Source organism: Pangasianodon hypophthalmus, chromosome 1 (genome assembly GCF_027358585.1).
Source record: "Pangasianodon hypophthalmus isolate fPanHyp1 chromosome 1, fPanHyp1.pri, whole genome shotgun sequence".
Lineage (NCBI taxonomy): Eukaryota > Metazoa > Chordata > Actinopteri > Siluriformes > Pangasiidae > Pangasianodon > Pangasianodon hypophthalmus.
Window position 1 is genome coordinate 20,806,044 of NC_069710.1, and position 15,783 is coordinate 20,821,826.

The following is a 15,783-nucleotide window of genomic DNA, read 5'->3' on the forward strand; positions in this document are numbered from 1 at the left end:
TTTTTTATTTGTGGTTCTTTTTATTGTTTCATTATACCTTTTTTAACCTGTTTTCTGGGAGAGGTGGTGCATTAATACCGTAGGCTTATGTCATGAGCAACAACAACAGCAACAACAAAACACTAAGACTTAAACCTTCAGACTTCTGCTCAGACTTCTTATAAACTCGGGCTTAAACTTTCAGACTACTCCTCAGACTTCTTATAAACTCAGGCTTAAACCTTCAGACTTCTCCTCAGACTCCCCATACATGTATGGAGCAGATGATCTGTCACACATGCTTGGTTTATGCTTGGTTACTTTACTGACCTTAGGTTTGATACATGCCAAGTGACACAGGGTGATGAGCAAACCCGTGTAATGTAGTGTATAATTTTCTTCAATAACAATTTCTGTTCCTATAACAGTGTTCTATGTGTTTTTCAATGTAGTGAGTAGGACACCATTTCAAACACAGCGAGTTAGTTTGCTGTGCGTGACTTTTATTTTGAAAAATCGGCAGCCATTTTGGGGGAGAGTCTAGTAGTTACCGCGATACCGGATTCATGCATAGTTGTGTATTTGTTGTTATTGTTGTTTGAGGGCTATGTCAGGTCTGTTATTGTAGTGGTAACCCTTCTTCACGAGTTATTATAACTTAATGTTGTAAATGCTGTTTAATTTTATCGATATTAATGGAGAAAGTACGACGAATTTTGGTGCATTTATCCAAAGAAAGCGCAGCTCCACACTGTGCCCAGTTTGTTCAGGTCAGTTATACAGGAGCTGCTGGCAGTGTCAACACATAGACACTTGTACAGACTGTTTGACTGGTGTTTTTATTTCCCTAGAGCATTACTGGACACTTTACTGGACATCATGACGACCAGACAACTGTGAATTGTTCCCTGGAGAACAACCGATTTATTTTGTGTGAGGGAAGTCATGAGAGAGGCGTGCCTCTTAAGGTTAGACTTCAACACGGGTTATGCCTTTACTGACTACATCATTACGCCATAGTTCAATCAGTTAATCATTAAACAACCCTTTAAAGGTTTTTAGGGTTGCATGTTAAATAATTTACTAAACAGCGTGGCAAAACAGTACCTAACGATATGTAGAATAAAATTTAGACAAAGGGTGCGGTTTTATTTTGCTTGTGGATGAAACTCACTTTCTGCCTCTAGAGGGCGTCGTTCTGCCCAATCAAATTGCTCTCTCCCTCAGAGGCGGCGTCACTTCCTGCAAACACTCTCCGCAGAGGGGTGGATGTGGGCGTGGCCATACTGCTCCAGTCAGCCAATCAGAGGCTGTTGCTGACCAGGCGAGCTCATGCCCTGAGGATTTTTCCCAATGTGTGGGTCCCACCTGGTGAGCATGATGCTGCTGAGACTGCAGTGCTTTTTTTTTTCTTTTTTCTTTTTTATTTTTTTTTCACCCTAAACTGCAGCTTTAGGAGAGAACAAATGGAATGTCCTATTTGTGCAGGCTCAGGCTTTATAAGCTTTATGAGCTAAACTGTAAAGTAAAAATCTGCAGACTGTTGAGCCATTTTTGCAATCATATGGCCAGTAGGGCAGAGTGTTAGTCTGAAATGCTTAATATCTCTTAATCCCAAAGGTGTCATGATGTTTTCGCCCGCATTTCAGATCATTGACATAGCTAAGCAGTTCTTATTGTGGATTAAATGTTGTTCTCACATTCTGCAGGTGGCCATGTGGAACTGGATGAAAAGGTACAATTTGAGCTACAGTCAACTCTAACATTATTGGCACCCTTCAATAATGTGGTTAAAAAGTGTTTGATTAAAATTATTTTTAGACAAGCAGAGGAGAACACATAGGCCATAGTTTTAACATTGCACAGCTTGTTTGGGGTTACCAAGCTTTAAAATCAACTATTAAATCAACCAATCATCCATGACATCAAACTATTTGCATGAAAGAAGCCCTTTATGAGAACAAGCCAGAAAATCCAGTGCTCATCGAAAGTGATATTGAAATTCTTTGTTGTGGTCAGACCAAAAGTGAATTTTTTGGCAATGCACAGCACCAGCGACTTTAGTGAATATGGGGGCTGCAGCTAAGGAGAAGCACCTGATACACATTGTAAAACAGGTTAGTGGATTACTGATGTGTTGGGGATGCTTTGTAGCTGGCGGTCCAGGGGCTCTTGTGAATACTGACGGCATCATGACTTCTGTCAGTACCAGCGCATTTTAGCACCAAACCTGGTTGCTTCTGCCAGGAAGTTAAAACTCAGACATAGTTTGATCTTGCTAATGGATTGTTCAAATAAGGCTGGGCGATATGACAATATAATATTGGTATTGTGATAAATTATGTTTTTTTATGTGTTTTTATGTTTTTTTTTTCTTGTAATAAATTTAATTACTGGAAGCAGCTGGTGTGATTTTGTACTTTAAAACTGTAAAATGTTCAATTTATTACAGGTTTTTGTTTTTTCTCCTTTTCAGTGTTAAATATTTTGTATTTATTTTGTATAAATATGTTTAAAAAAATGTTATTTTTAAATATAAAATACTACTGTATTGCTGGCAGTTTGCGAGCAAATCTATGCATTGTGATACATATGTGTATCGTAGAAATGCCCTTGAGAATTGTGATATATTTTTGTCATATCGCCCACCACTGTTTTCAACAAGATAATGACCTCAAACATACATTCAAATCAACAGTCAACTAACTAAGAATATAAAGAATATTAAAATGTTCTGCCTGGAGGAGTGGACCAAGATCCATCTACATGTGTCTTCAACTAGGTGTCATAAAATATTAATTGTAAAGGTGTTGATAATTTTGAAAACAGTGTTTTGCGTGACTTAAAAAAAGTTATGTTTGAAAAAATATTGTGTCAAAATGAACCTACATACGCCCATATATTGTTTAAAAAATGTGTTAAACATTTTCATGAAGAGTGCCAATAATATTTGAGTTGACTGTACATGTAGAAACTTTTTTTTGTTTGTTATGTTTTACTTTAACCAACCTTTACTAATTGATTACTTATGCAGATTAACCAGAGGCTCATTAATCAAATAAAGATCAGACCATATTTTGCATCTTGTAGACATTAAGTATGGCCCCTTTCTTTTCACTTGTTTGGCTTTAGCTGTTGGATGCAGGCCTGCGGGAGCTGAGGGAGGAAACTGGACTTAAACTGGACCCTGAGGACATCTCCTCCTCTCAGCTGCTGGGCCTCTGGGAGGTGAGCTCAGAGTGCTGATGTGTGGACACACTAGGCCAAAGCAAACGATCTGTATGTTTGCAGTACAAAACAAAAAGTGACTTTGTAAAATACTAAAAAAAAAATTCTAACATTCTGAAAGTCTACACTGAAACCAGGGCTCATTACTGTCAAAATGTCCCCATGTATTAGGCCTTTTTTTTTCTTTTTTCTTTTTTTTTTGTTTAATTAGTTTTTGTCCTTCTACTCTGGGATTTTCTGTCCGTAGATAATATCCAAAGAGGTCATTTTCAGTGTGGGTTTTGCCTAATATTATATTGAGACTCTTCTTACAACCTGTCTCTTCCACAGTCTGTATACCCACCCATGCTGTCCCGAGGACTGCCCCAGAGACATCACATTGTCACCTACATGCTGCTTTGCAGTAACCGTACACACCTGCAGCTACAGGTAATGCCACCCTCTGTCATCTAAGCTCAGCTATATGCAGAAAAAATGACATTTAACTGGTGATGGAAGAGTTATCAGTACCTGCTGATCTTCCGCAATCTGTCATGTATTTAGACGCTCTCTTCCATCACCAGTTAAATGGCATTTTGATGCAAGCTGAGTAACTGGACTGTACTTGTGTATCTTTATTATCTGTGAGCCTGTCCCTTCTTTCCTTATTAGTCCTGTATGAGACCAGAGCCTGCTGAGGTGAGTGCGTGTGCGTGGGTTGATGCAGGACTGGTCAAGGCTATCGTATCGGCTGTGGATGGAGAGGAAAAGTCTTTTCATATACCTGCTGATCTTCCTCAATCCGTCAGGTATTTAGACATTCTCTTCCTAATTAGAAGTGTGCCTTGCAAAAAGCATACCTTACGAACACATCTACTTAAATATGGATTAGGGCTGTGCCATATTAATATTACAGAAACCTGCATCATGCAAATGAGCTGTTCAGCAAACAACATTTTTACTAATGCTTTGCTTGTAAGCATTCTTATCATCTCATGTTTTCTCAAATGCATAGATTTGTCTGCCCAGTTAGTGTTTTACTCCCAAAACGGTCACTCTGTACACATGGTCAATTTGGGGGTTGTCTCAACTGTAGAACTGTAGAGTGTACTGCTGACTCTGCTGTAAGACAGTTTTACTAATGAGAAGTGGTAATTAGTTGAATAGCTAATTGGGGAACACTGTAGAACCTCCTGTGAACACCATTCATAGCTGAGCTTCTCTAAATGCAGATCATAAGTAAAATATCTTAGTACTGAATGTTCTTAGCTCTGCCCTAATATTTGTGATGCTGTGGTGTTCTCTGTGGTAGTGTTACTGAGGTGTCTCCTGAGGGTGAACTGCGTGAGTCCACGCTGCCCGTGTCAGTGTTCTGTAACCGGGCTCCGGCTGAGGGCGAGGATGTGGAGCGGGTCAGCACCGGAACCAAGTACGCCTTAGAGCTCTGGCTGAGTACCCTGGCAGCTAGCTGCGAGAAGGGCTAACTGCAGCAGACGCTTTCTCACTCTCAGGCCTGATCTGTGGAACCCAAATAAGCACCTGACATTTACCTTCATAATGCACTGAGGTTGTTTTCTTTAAGTGCCATCAAAAACATGATGCTAGGATCTTACTTCTGTTAAGCATCTCTGCTCTTTTCTTAAACATTTTAATTAATCTAATTAAACATGAAATGTTTGCCAGCCACAAGGGGGCAGTAAAGACTCTTGTTACCTCTGAAACAAATGACATACAGTTGCTTGAATTGTGAAGTTTTTACTCAGATAAACACTTAGCCCACTAATCAAGTAGTGTAGTTCATTTAATCTATTGATCTATTAATTTATTATTATGTTCAAATAGTAGTGATTTGTCTTTCTATATTTTATTCAGTACATATTACAAAACTCATCTTAAACTCATTGTACAGCACTATGAACCTTGCATAACATGTGGATACAGCAGGATTAAAACATAGAGCGTGTCTCACAATGAGTGTTACAAAGGCCATGCTGACTGGTCGTCTCATTAGGTGTGGTCTTGTTTGTTCTAAAACAATAACAGTGGCACAGCCATTGTGACTTGTCCTGGGCTTATAAGGACCATGAGCACTTTTATAAACTATGATGCAGGTTAATTGATTCACAGTTGGCATTTTTTTTTTTTTTGGACAGTGAAACTTTAATAGCTGCTAAAACAATCATTGGCAGATTCATTATAGTCAATTGTATGCAAAGCATTTATAAGAAACTAAAAGTTTTAACAGAATAGCCTCAGAAAAAAGACTCTATACATAAGCACATCATGAACTTTTATGACAATGCATTATGTTTTATTTAGTGATTTTTTTTCTAACACTTCAGTTTGAATTGAAGACAGACAGTAACAGCAGATAACATGTGCCTGTGTACATTTTACTGGCTTTAAATTCCATTTCTCTATAAAATACACGCAAAAACTGGTTCTTCTTTGGATAGTTAAATCCTAATTCTAATTGGAACCTTCATTAATAGCGAGACATTCAGTTGTAATTCAAAAAATATTTTGGCCACAAGTGCCTGAAAATTCCACCCTATTCCACTGTGGGTGCAACCAGTGAGTAATGCCTAAAAGGATTTTTAATTATTTCAGTATCATGTCATAGAAATGTGTTCAATCACCTTGTTACCTTATCACCTTGAATGTTTATCAGTTTCAGCCCCGCCTGGCCTGGATTTGTCTGGGTGTAACAGGATGTAAGCAGAAATATGGAATACGTCACAAAATAAATTTTGACTATACAAAACATGTAAGACTATGTGTCTACATAGACTCAACAGAGTTCCGATTTGCAGATTGGTCTGCACACTCAGACTTTTGATCTAATTCTGGGCTAATATTTGATTCACTTCTGTATGTTCTTCTCTTTTATGAAGAGCAGCTCTTTAGGAGAAGGGTTCCACTTTTCTAAGAGTACTGTAGGTCTGTCTATCACCATTCTTTCTGTTTCCCTCTTCTTCCCTTTGAGACCTGGAGGAGAATCTTTGAGCTGGTCCCATCCACACAAAGAAACCTTTTTATGAGCACAATAGCCCCAGGAAGCAATGACCCTGGGGGGCTGAGGTGCTCTGGACACTGGCACAGCTTGTTATCCCTAAACCTGCTCCCATTCAACACTGTTTAACCAGAGACATCCCTGGTTAATTTAGCAAAAAAATGTATTTGTATCTTTGTATCAAATGTATTCCTTTTTAAAATAAAATGACACACTTTCCTTTCTTTTTCCAAAACGAATATAGATCCTTCTTTGTTGCAAGACATCACAGACCGATCTGAAATGACATTTTGCATTAGATAATAATATGTATTAAACCATTTTTAAGCAAACAGATACTGTCTTATAGAACATTGCAGTTTTCCAAAGTGACAGTAATATGTAGTGGTTTGTGATTGCTCTGAAATCAGCATTATATATTCTGAACATTGTACAGAAGAATCCCCAGTCAGTCTGTGAACAGCTTTTATGTGTTGCCTCTTCATGAGCTGGACTGGTAGGTGGAAGGTAGAGCAGGGGAGCCAAACAGCACCTGAATGTTGTTGTTGAGTAGTGGTGAGTAAATGATGACGTGGCTTTCATTGTATAATTCAAAAGTTGTACCATTTGACTTTAAGCCCTGGGTGTCGTGTCACTTGTTCACTGCATACATTCCAGTCCGGTTTTTAGGAGGTCTGTCTGAGTCTGAATCCTGTTAATTAAGATTCTGTTAGAGTATTAGTACAGTTTGATTACTGAAATGACTAATATCTGCAATAATTTCACTGACATTTCCCTACGGTTTCATAGGTCACTGAATTAGGTTCCAGTGAGTAAAAAAAGAGCAAAACTCCTTCACCAGGAGCTGCTGTGTGTGAGTTTGTTGTAGTGTGGACAGCATGCAGGCTTATTATTGGCCTATCAATGGCCTCTTTGTGTGAGGGAAATGGAGCAACAGTCTTCACTGACTTCAAACAGAGTCCTAACGTAATCATTTAGACATTGTAATATCATATGTATAATTGGTAAATAAATATTCGTTAATGAATTTTCTTTAATGAATATGTAACTTGTGGTCACATGAACATGTATCACTGTGTATAACACACCCCTTTCTGTTAATAGCCGTTTCAGTTACTAATCTCTTTGGGCAAAAGGTTTTGATAGAGTGAGATCAGTTATGGGGCATTTATAGAAATCAGACTACAGAAATGTTTGCGGGCCTGCAAATCTCAATGATGAGCACAACTATGTATTAAATGATACAGCCGTGTGTGCGTGAAGGCGGTGTTGTTTCTGTGCATAGATGTGCAGTGTGTGTGCAGTGTGAGGTCTGATAAAGCGCTAACTCCAGGGCAGTTGCGGGAAAGAGAAACACAGAACGGGAGTAGAGTTTCCCACGCCTCAGGTTTCCCTGTCAAAGCTGGCTGGGCACAAAGAGAGCCCTATACAGGTGGGAGGGAAGTGAGACTGGGGGGCTGTTTAGTAACTGCAGCCAGTTTTGCCTGGATGAACATGGAGATGGGGGATGCATGGGGAGTCCATGCAAGAGCCTATTGTTACCTCCACATCTCTACATCTGATTGCCAAAGGATAAGTATGTAGGATATGTAGTCGTGTATATATGATGCAAGTGTGAATGTGTGTGACTAAAGGAGCTGCTGGGTAATCTGGATTACAGAATCAGATTCCAAAAGTCAACTACAAGTGGTCAGAGGTGAATAAATTTGGAAGCGTGAATAATAAATTGGTTACTTTTTCTAAATTATTTGATTACATTTTTTACATCAGTGAACCTGAGTCTTTAGTTAATTTGAGTTAATCTGTAAATTGAGTGCAGTCATAAATGACATACGACTCATAGAATCAGCTGTGGTTTTTTTACTGCATCTGTAGTCCAAAAGAAGTAGCCCTTTATTCATTTGTAATTAGTGCCAGATTATATTCACTCAGTACCCAAGACTTCTAAAGGAAACAACTTCTTTGTCTGTTATCTTTTTTTTTTTTTTTTTTTTTTTTTTGCCAGTATATAAAAAATGTTATTGTCACTCTGTGGTCACACTAGGTAAACCCTAAATATAATAAAACTCTTATTTCCTCAGCAAATGAAGAAGTCCTGATTGGTATGAGTGCTCCCTTAAACAGTGTTATGCAACATGTGTAAAGCCAAAAATTAGATGGAGATTCACTCACCAGTGACTTGCCGTTGTGTGAGTCATACGTGCTGTGAGTGGAGTACATAGGAATGTCGGGGTTATAATAGCCCATTGGGTCTGGATCAGACACATTCATGAAGCCACGCTGTCTCCACCAACAGCACCAAAACAGCAGCTGTGAGGAGGAGCATGCTTTATTTTACGTTTGAGCAAAACAATAGTGACACAACAGGCATGTTCCTTCCACAGCAAGAGCACACCGGTGTGAACAACATAGTCATGCATTACATCCAAGTAAAAAAGATTTTGTATGGACATCAAGGTTTCAGTACTGAAATATCACAAGATCTCCACTATGTAACAATATATTTATGGAAAAGAAAAGAAGAAGAAACAGAGGAATGTTACAGTATGATACAGCTTAGATCAATGTTTGAATGATTTAATTTGTAGTCTATTTGAGGCTCACCAGCAGTATGATGAGGACAAGCATGAAGAAAAGTATGATGGCCGCCAGCACCAAGATGGCAATGCCCCAACCGGGCACACCCTGCTCTGTTGCCACTGAGTCTGTCCCTTCAGGTCCTGTGGGCTTTTGGGTTACTGTTTTCCCTGGACTAACTGAAGAACTGGAAGCAGACATGGCTGAAATGTTGCTGCTTGGATGTACTGTCGTGGTTGAAGAACTGGAAGCAGAGATGGTTGAAATGTTGCTGCTTGGATGTACTGTCATGGTTGAAGAACTGGAAGCAGAGATGGTTGAAATGTTGCTGCTTGGATGTACTGTCGTAGTTGAAGAACTGGAAGCAGAGATGGTTGAAATGTTGCTGCTTGGATGTACTGTCGTGGTTGAAGAACTGGAAGAAGAGATGGTTGAAATGTTGCTGCCTGAATGCACTGTTGTGTTTAAAGGACTGGAAGAAGAGATGGTTGAAATGTTGCTGCCTGAATGCACTGTCGTGTTTAAAGGACTGGAAGAAGAAATGGTTGAAATGTTGCTGCCTGAATGCACTGTCGTGTTTAAAGGACTAGAAGAAGAGATGGTTGAAATGTTGCTGCCTGAATGCACTGTCATGGCTGAAGGACTGGAAGCTGACATGGTTGAGGTGATGGTGCTTGGATGCACTGCTGTAATGCTGTTGTTTGAGATACTATTTGAAGTAGTCTCAGAAGCAAAATGGATCAGGTCACTGCCGTTAGTGGTGGAATGAGTTTGTGCGGTTGCAGTTGTGACATTATTATTGTCTGTTAATTTGTCTGAGCTACTGATGGTCGAAGCCAAGGTTGTAGAAGTTGTAGAACTTTCATTTTCAGATTGAACATGGTCAGATAACTCTGTGGTGGTGTGACTGTTAGGGCTGGTGATGGATGTAGTCGTGGATGTAGAGGAGATAGACTGAGGAATGTTTGACAAGAGAGAGAGTGGGACAGGAATGGGTTCCTGATCTGCAAGGGGAAGACAGAATCATATAGACAGTTAAGGTTTTACAGTCATGTATGACTCTGTAATATATTGTCTATAATCTACTGAGCATGTATTAATATTAAAGCATGGAATGGCTTTAGAACGTTGTCTAATTCTGTATGTAGCCCTAATGCTCTAGTCACCCACTGGATTGTTGTATTGTAGTAAAAACTCAGACTCTTATGAGAAACGATATGAGGGATGTTTTTACCTGCAGTATAATTGATATTTAGATCCAGCATCAGTGAGGGGTGTTGCTGATAATTGGTAACAAAGATGCGTCCCACAGTCTGTCCACTATTTTGATTAGTTCCAAATAACACTGTGGAATTGGCAATCACAGATCCATTGCTGAGGAAAATAAAATTACACATTGTGAAAAGGAGTACATAAAATTTACTCCACACCATGGTTTACAAAAACAAGTCCATGATTTTTTAATATTATGTAATATTTATTTCAACTTTGTTATTATTTGTAATGTATTTGTTGTTTAAACTTTTTTTTTTTACCTGAAAGTCATCTCTGCAATCTCTTGATACTGAGCTGATGGTGAAAAGCTATACGTCTCAAGAAACTGAACAAATGGAGAAAAATAAGAAGTTTGCTAGGTTTAAAATTCATGAGGTATGTAAAAGTATACTAATAAAAATGTTAGTGTAAGTCAGTTACATTGGACAGTGTATGATTACTCATTAATGAAGTTTTTTTTTTTTACTCTGAGTCTTTCTTTCTGTTGGATAAGAATAAGGCATCTTACCAAATTTTCAACATCCTGTCGTAGTGTTTTATAGTTCTCTGACTGGTGGTCCTCAAGTGAGTCGTTGTAAATGCGGTTAGTTATTTTTATGCTAATGATAAAGGCAGAGAATTCATTTGGAGTTGTTGTGCCAACTCCAGGAGCTGCTGTGACATTGATAGCTGTAATAACACCTGCACAAACACAGATCCATGGGAAATATTTACTCAAGATCATCAGCCAAATGGCCAAATCATTCATATTTCTACATATCATGAGATAGAGACATAAATGTTATGCTACATTGTCTTTATATTAAGGAAATTTCATTCAAATTATTTTGGGACAACTGGATTGTGGATAAAATGTGCAACAATGACACCAGAGTATATTTTACAAAAACTAAATGATATTTCCTTACTATTATTATTATTGTTGTTGTTGTTCTCATTTTAGATTCCTAAAAATTTTAACAATTGTGAATTCCGTAGTAGTGGAATACTCTTTATAGATGACCATACATACCATACATACTTTCTAGGGGTCCTCGAGGAAGATAAAACACTATATATGTAAACATTTTATGAACAGGTTGACAGGTGAACAGGTTGGCTTACATCACTATACTTATACTATATACTTATGCAAATTTGTGTGATGCCTTTCTAAGAGGAACATTTTTGTTTAATGTAATTTATAGTTCAAGAGTTGTTGCTCATAACTGTAAATATTGCAAATTGTTCATTCTCCGCCTGTTATCATCTTCATCCCTGTACATTAAAAATATATTAACATCTTACCTGACCAAAGCACTAGGAGCCCAATAATCCAATAAAGAGACATGTCTTTGATGATAATGCACATTAGTGCTAATCCTTCAGCCTGTAAACGCTTCTGCTCTGCTTTTGTCCTAATGAAACAGTGCTTTAGATGCAGTGCCTCACTATGAGAGTGAACAGTCCCTTTATTGTTTGAGCACCTGAGCAGGCACTGGGGTGGGACCCATCTGCTTAATCAGTGGGCCACATCCACAAGGATACTTTATTTACACAGGAACATAAATATAACTGTGTTTCTGTACGAAAATGATTTTTAAAAAACAGCATAGATTGGGAGTGACTGCAGAAATTTTTCTATGACTGTGGAATATTCCTTTATTGTTTTAAGAGGTCATGAAGAGGTGATAAATAAGGCAAACTAGGTGTTTGTCCTGATATGATGCTCAGTACTGCCCACTAGTGATTCATATTGGAGATTCATTGAGGATCACATGGCTGTTAATTTTGAATCAAAATTCAAAACCTGTAATAGATTTTTCTTTTATGATAAGCAGGCTTAAACTGTTCAAAGGAAAAGCCTCTCAGATAGGGCTCAGTTTAAACATGTGAACCTGCGTAGCACAAGCAAGATGGCTGTGTTTGATAATTAACAATCAAAGACAGTTACGGAAAATTCAAAAGTAGGTAGCCTATTTGCGGTTTTTAAATTGAGGTCACAAAACATGAGAAGCATTGTTGACGAATTGATCGAAGGTAACATGCAAATGTTAGCAGTTTTTGTTTTTCTTAAGTATCAGTAGAAGTGGTTAGTCAAGATCACAAGATGGTTTACAGTTTCTTTCTGATTTTTCTCTGTCAACTTATATGTACTGGTAAGGCAGTTTATTTCTTAAAATAAATTTTCTATAAATAACGATATATGTAAATATTCCTCACTAAAACAATCAAATGTTTTTTTTTAAACTTTTTTTTAAATTTTATTATTTTTTTTTAACGTTTTCTTAATGTGTGTTATAGGTGGGAGGCTGGTCTTTCAGTCTTCCAGTTTGACTGTGGATGTTGGTGCAAATGTGACATTAACATGTGATATCGCAAATGCATTTGGTCAGTGCTCCTCAGTCAGATGGCTCCTGTACCAACAAGAAAATGGCCTTAGGCTCTACATGACAGGCTTCAGTACCGTTACCAGAAAAACTCAGCAAGACACACTGTGTACACTGAAAATTTCCCGAGCCAATCTTTCGGATAATGGCACATTTTATTGTTTACTGTTGAATGAAGGTGTGGATTATATGGGTAATGGAACAGTGCTGACAGTCATAGGTAAATGTCCTTAATAAATATATTAATTTATAATTTTAGATGTACGTTTTTCTGGTCTCTAGTGTGTTAGGTTTGTGTTTGATGTGAGTTTTTGTTTGTCTCAGCACCAGATATAACCAACAAGCAGAAAGTGAACACTCATGACTGCAAGAAGGATTTACAACAAGGTATTATTTTTTGTTTTCTGATGATCATTATTGCAGAATTAAGCCTTATTTTGTTAATATAAGTTCATTCGGTTTTCAAATTAAATGTAGTTTTAATTTTTTCCAGCAATTTCCCTGGAACAATTTTTTTTTTTTTTTGCCAGTGAGATTTATAAATACTCATTCAAGATTTGCTCTTTCTCACCCAAAAATGAGAATTTTGGTGTTTACCTTTATTTACTTATGATTTTATTCAAAGGAACGGTGTTTGAGTACCGGTAACTGGGAAACACACTGACTGATAATTTTCCATCCTGGCTATGATTAAGTTATCTCTATCATCTATAAACCATCTGTTTAATGATTTATTGCAGTTAAGGAACATCAGTGTTTGGTCCCCTTGGCTGTTTTGGGAGGAATCTCACTTCTGATCATCTTGGGAATTCTAGCCATATGTGCCTGCCACAGAAGAGGTATGTCATGAATATGCAATGTAAAAAAGGAGAAATTATTATATTCGGAATAAGACATTAAAGGTAACCCTTAAAGCCAACGGAGTATATATACCATGCTAAAATATACAAAAATGTATATTCAGGTATGAAATCTGAAGAATGTGAGTGTTTTTAAGATACAGTATAGGCTTACTGATGCAATATTTTAACAATGAGGGGTATATTTTCTTCAGCTATTTTGATGCGTCGGAGGGACAATAATGCATCACAGCAACATCAACAAGTAAGAATAACAAACAGATATATTAATGTCTTTTTACAGAACCAGGGAAGTAACAGGTATATTTACTGTATATTTACAGGAAGGTTGTGTTAGGAAATAGTATATAACTATAATAGCCATTCACTCAGGGTCATTATGTTAGCACCACATTTTATTTAAATGATGTTGTATCTATTTACCAAATTATGTGGCTGTTTTTGAGAGCTAATAAATAACAAGATCTCATGGGCTTGTCAGAGGTACATACAAAATTTGTGGAAACTACAGAAATACTTCCCTGGCTCTGCTAATTCTTATTGTACTTTCAAAAATAAACACTTTAATGTGTCTGCAATCATTCTTCACAGTCCTCCAGTGAGACACAGTATGCTACCCTCAGATTTGTAACCGGGAGACGTGAGCATGTTGCAAAATCCTGAGCCTAAATCTTCAGTGGTAACCATTATTTTGGTTAAATCTAACATTTGAATGGTCCTATACATTCTATACTTCTGCTTTTTTTTCACCATAATTTACCATGTATCTTTTCGTGAATGTACAATCTTTTGCTAAATCTCATTAATATCAGCACTGCAACTGAAAAGTATTCAGCGCTCAGTGCCAGTTCTGGAGGTCACCTGGCATCCTGCACTGTAATGTTTCTTGCTTTCCATACTCCAGCAAACCTGATTTCACTCAATGGGTAATTATAAAGCATTTTGTAATTTGACTTAATTGGAAAGACCTACTAGCAGGGGGAAAAACAAATATCTGCAGGGCATGGGGTCTCCAGGACTTGAACTGTGAAGCACTGCTACAGCAGCCTATAGCGGGAGTGCTCATTTACAGTGCTATATGTAACCTAAATCTAATACAGTTTAGTGATTTGCTGTAAACTGTAAAAACATTAATGCACTTAGTAAGTATTTTTTATCTGTTGACGTACACATATATATACAGCATATATACATTGATACAGCATATACCAGGGATTGCCAAACTTTATAATTATTCTAAAATAATTAGTCTCATTATTTAAAATTACAATAATTAGGCTCAATATTACAATATTAGGCTCATTATTTAAATGTTTGGCTATTAACTGGACACGATGACCTTTTTTTTTTTTTTTTTTAAATTCCTGAACCCATTCAATTAAACCCATTTAATTCATGTGACCAGTAAATCAAGCTAATAACTAAGGCTAAGAATTCAGTCTAAGAACTCAATAATAAATATAATAACTTTGACAATGGTGGTTGTAGTTTCCACCACTGTAACAAAATTAGAAAATCATGGACTCCTGGTTATGCTTCACACACCCCTGCAGGTCCATAGATCCCACTTTGTCATATACAATATGAGTTGAGTCAAAAAAGTTGAATCATTTGGTTTTGGGCAGGAGATCAAAAACTGTGCTGGACGCTGGCCATTTTTGTCAAAGACGTGGTCTATCAGCCAGTTCCCCACTAGAAGGCAGCAGATTTTCCTTTATACATAGGCCACTGAAGTACATTGTCTCTAGAGTAGGCATACATTTTGGCTAACTTTGACCTGTGATTTTGCTTTTTTGTAATTGTCTGTATTTTGAACTGGCATTTAGTTTTTTTTTTGGCCTCAATTAAAAGAAGAGAACACAAAGTGGTTGTGAATGTGGTTTATTTGTGAAGGAACCATGGTAATAAACTCAGAAGACAGAACAACATTTCAGCAGTCAAAGCAACCAAGTTCAAATGAGTTTTGCAAGAAGACGTGAGGAAACGTGGAGACCTTTCTGGCCTCTAAAAAAATAAACAGCACTCCCCTTTATCTCTGAACCCAACATGTGATGTCATGTCTTGTGAATGTTCTGGCCCATGTCTTGCCAGCAGCAGTGTTGAACTGTTGCAACACAGATGCAAATTAATGTCCAGCTAAGGGTCCCTCTGCGTCTATAAAACAATATCCTCATGCATGACACCATAATATGCCTAAATTGTTTTCAGATTCTGGTACACTAATGATTAGCAACAGATAAAACGTCTCCTACTAGCCTCTTGGATAGAGAATTCTAAGCTTTGTTCAACAAAAAGAGGAACTGCATATGAACAGAGGCAGCTGGGCAAATGTGTGTGTTATTGGAATATATTTTTACAGTTAACCAAACTATTAGAATTGTTGTATATACCATGGCATGTTTCATACAGTAACTGTGTATGATTCTGTTGTGATTAACCTTATTTTTAACATTATGATTTGCTGTTCCACCCTTTCTATTTTCCCTTAATACAGATGAGACTT

The 15,783-nt window shown here is 37.5% G+C and overlaps 3 protein-coding genes across 5 annotated transcripts; 2 read left to right on the plus strand and 1 right to left on the minus strand.

The window, feature by feature from the left end:
- The first annotated feature begins 490 nt into the window (after positions 1-490).
- On the plus strand, positions 491-5,173 carry nudt17 (nudix (nucleoside diphosphate linked moiety X)-type motif 17). Its single transcript, XM_026939979.3, has 8 exons — positions 491-749; positions 831-947; positions 1,167-1,350; positions 1,689-1,714; positions 3,112-3,207; positions 3,538-3,636; positions 3,859-3,995; positions 4,499-5,173. Exons 1-8 carry the CDS (start codon positions 675-677, stop codon positions 4,668-4,670), a joined length of 906 nt encoding a protein of 301 aa, XP_026795780.3. The 5' UTR covers positions 491-674; the 3' UTR covers positions 4,671-5,173.
- A 146-nt stretch (positions 5,174-5,319) lies between these two features.
- On the minus strand, positions 5,320-11,523 carry LOC113542431 (uncharacterized protein DDB_G0271670). 3 transcript variants are annotated; one of them, XM_026939977.3, is made up of 7 exons: positions 11,339-11,523; positions 10,560-10,732; positions 10,312-10,376; positions 10,011-10,150; positions 8,804-9,780; positions 8,372-8,509; positions 5,320-6,890 (listed from the first exon to the last, which is right to left on the minus strand). In XM_026939977.3, exons 1-7 carry the CDS (start codon positions 11,400-11,402, stop codon positions 6,831-6,833), a joined length of 1,617 nt encoding a protein of 538 aa, XP_026795778.3. In that variant the 5' UTR covers positions 11,403-11,523; the 3' UTR covers positions 5,320-6,830. The 3 variants fall into 3 exon arrangements, with proteins under 3 accessions (XP_026795778.3, XP_026795779.3, XP_053092745.1); XM_026939978.3 differs by having other exon boundaries at positions 5,320-6,905; XM_053236770.1 differs by lacking the exon at positions 5,320-6,890 and having other exon boundaries at positions 8,161-8,509.
- A 674-nt stretch (positions 11,524-12,197) lies between these two features.
- On the plus strand, positions 12,198-15,403 carry LOC113542572 (uncharacterized). The gene is made up of 5 exons (XM_034305905.2): positions 12,198-12,640; positions 12,745-12,807; positions 13,161-13,259; positions 13,475-13,524; positions 13,872-15,403. The coding sequence occupies exons 1-5, from the start codon at positions 12,322-12,324 to the stop codon at positions 13,941-13,943; spliced, it is 603 nt and encodes a 200-aa protein (XP_034161796.2). The 5' UTR covers positions 12,198-12,321; the 3' UTR covers positions 13,944-15,403.
- The last annotated feature ends 380 nt before the right edge of the window (positions 15,404-15,783 follow it).

Excerpts from the sequence above, each read along its gene's own strand:
- LOC113542572 (XM_034305905.2), top strand. The coding sequence starts at position 12,322 with ATGTGTGTTATAGGTGGGAGGCTGGTCTTTCAGTCTTCCAGTTTGACT. Across the intron at positions 12,641-12,744 it reads AACAGTGCTGACAGTCATAG|CACCAGATATAACCAACAAG; the intron begins GTAAATGTCCTT and ends TGTTTGTCTCAG. Across the intron at positions 13,525-13,871 it reads CATCACAGCAACATCAACAA|TCCTCCAGTGAGACACAGTA; the intron begins GTAAGAATAACA and ends CATTCTTCACAG.
- LOC113542431 (XM_053236770.1), bottom strand. The coding sequence starts at position 11,402 with ATGTGCATTATCATCAAAGACATGTCTCTTTATTGGATTATTGGGCTC. Across the intron at positions 10,377-10,559 it reads GACAGGATGTTGAAAATTTG|TTTCTTGAGACGTATAGCTT; the intron begins GTAAGATGCCTT and ends CCATTTGTTCAG. Across the intron at positions 10,151-10,311 it reads ATTGCAGAGATGACTTTCAG|CAATGGATCTGTGATTGCCA; the intron begins GTAAAAAAAAAA and ends TATTTTCCTCAG.
- nudt17 (XM_026939979.3), top strand. The coding sequence starts at position 675 with ATGGAGAAAGTACGACGAATTTTGGTGCATTTATCCAAAGAAAGCGCA. Across the intron at positions 948-1,166 it reads AGAGAGGCGTGCCTCTTAAG|AGGGCGTCGTTCTGCCCAAT; the intron begins GTTAGACTTCAA and ends TTCTGCCTCTAG. Across the intron at positions 3,996-4,498 it reads GATCTTCCTCAATCCGTCAG|TGTTACTGAGGTGTCTCCTG; the intron begins GTATTTAGACAT and ends TCTCTGTGGTAG.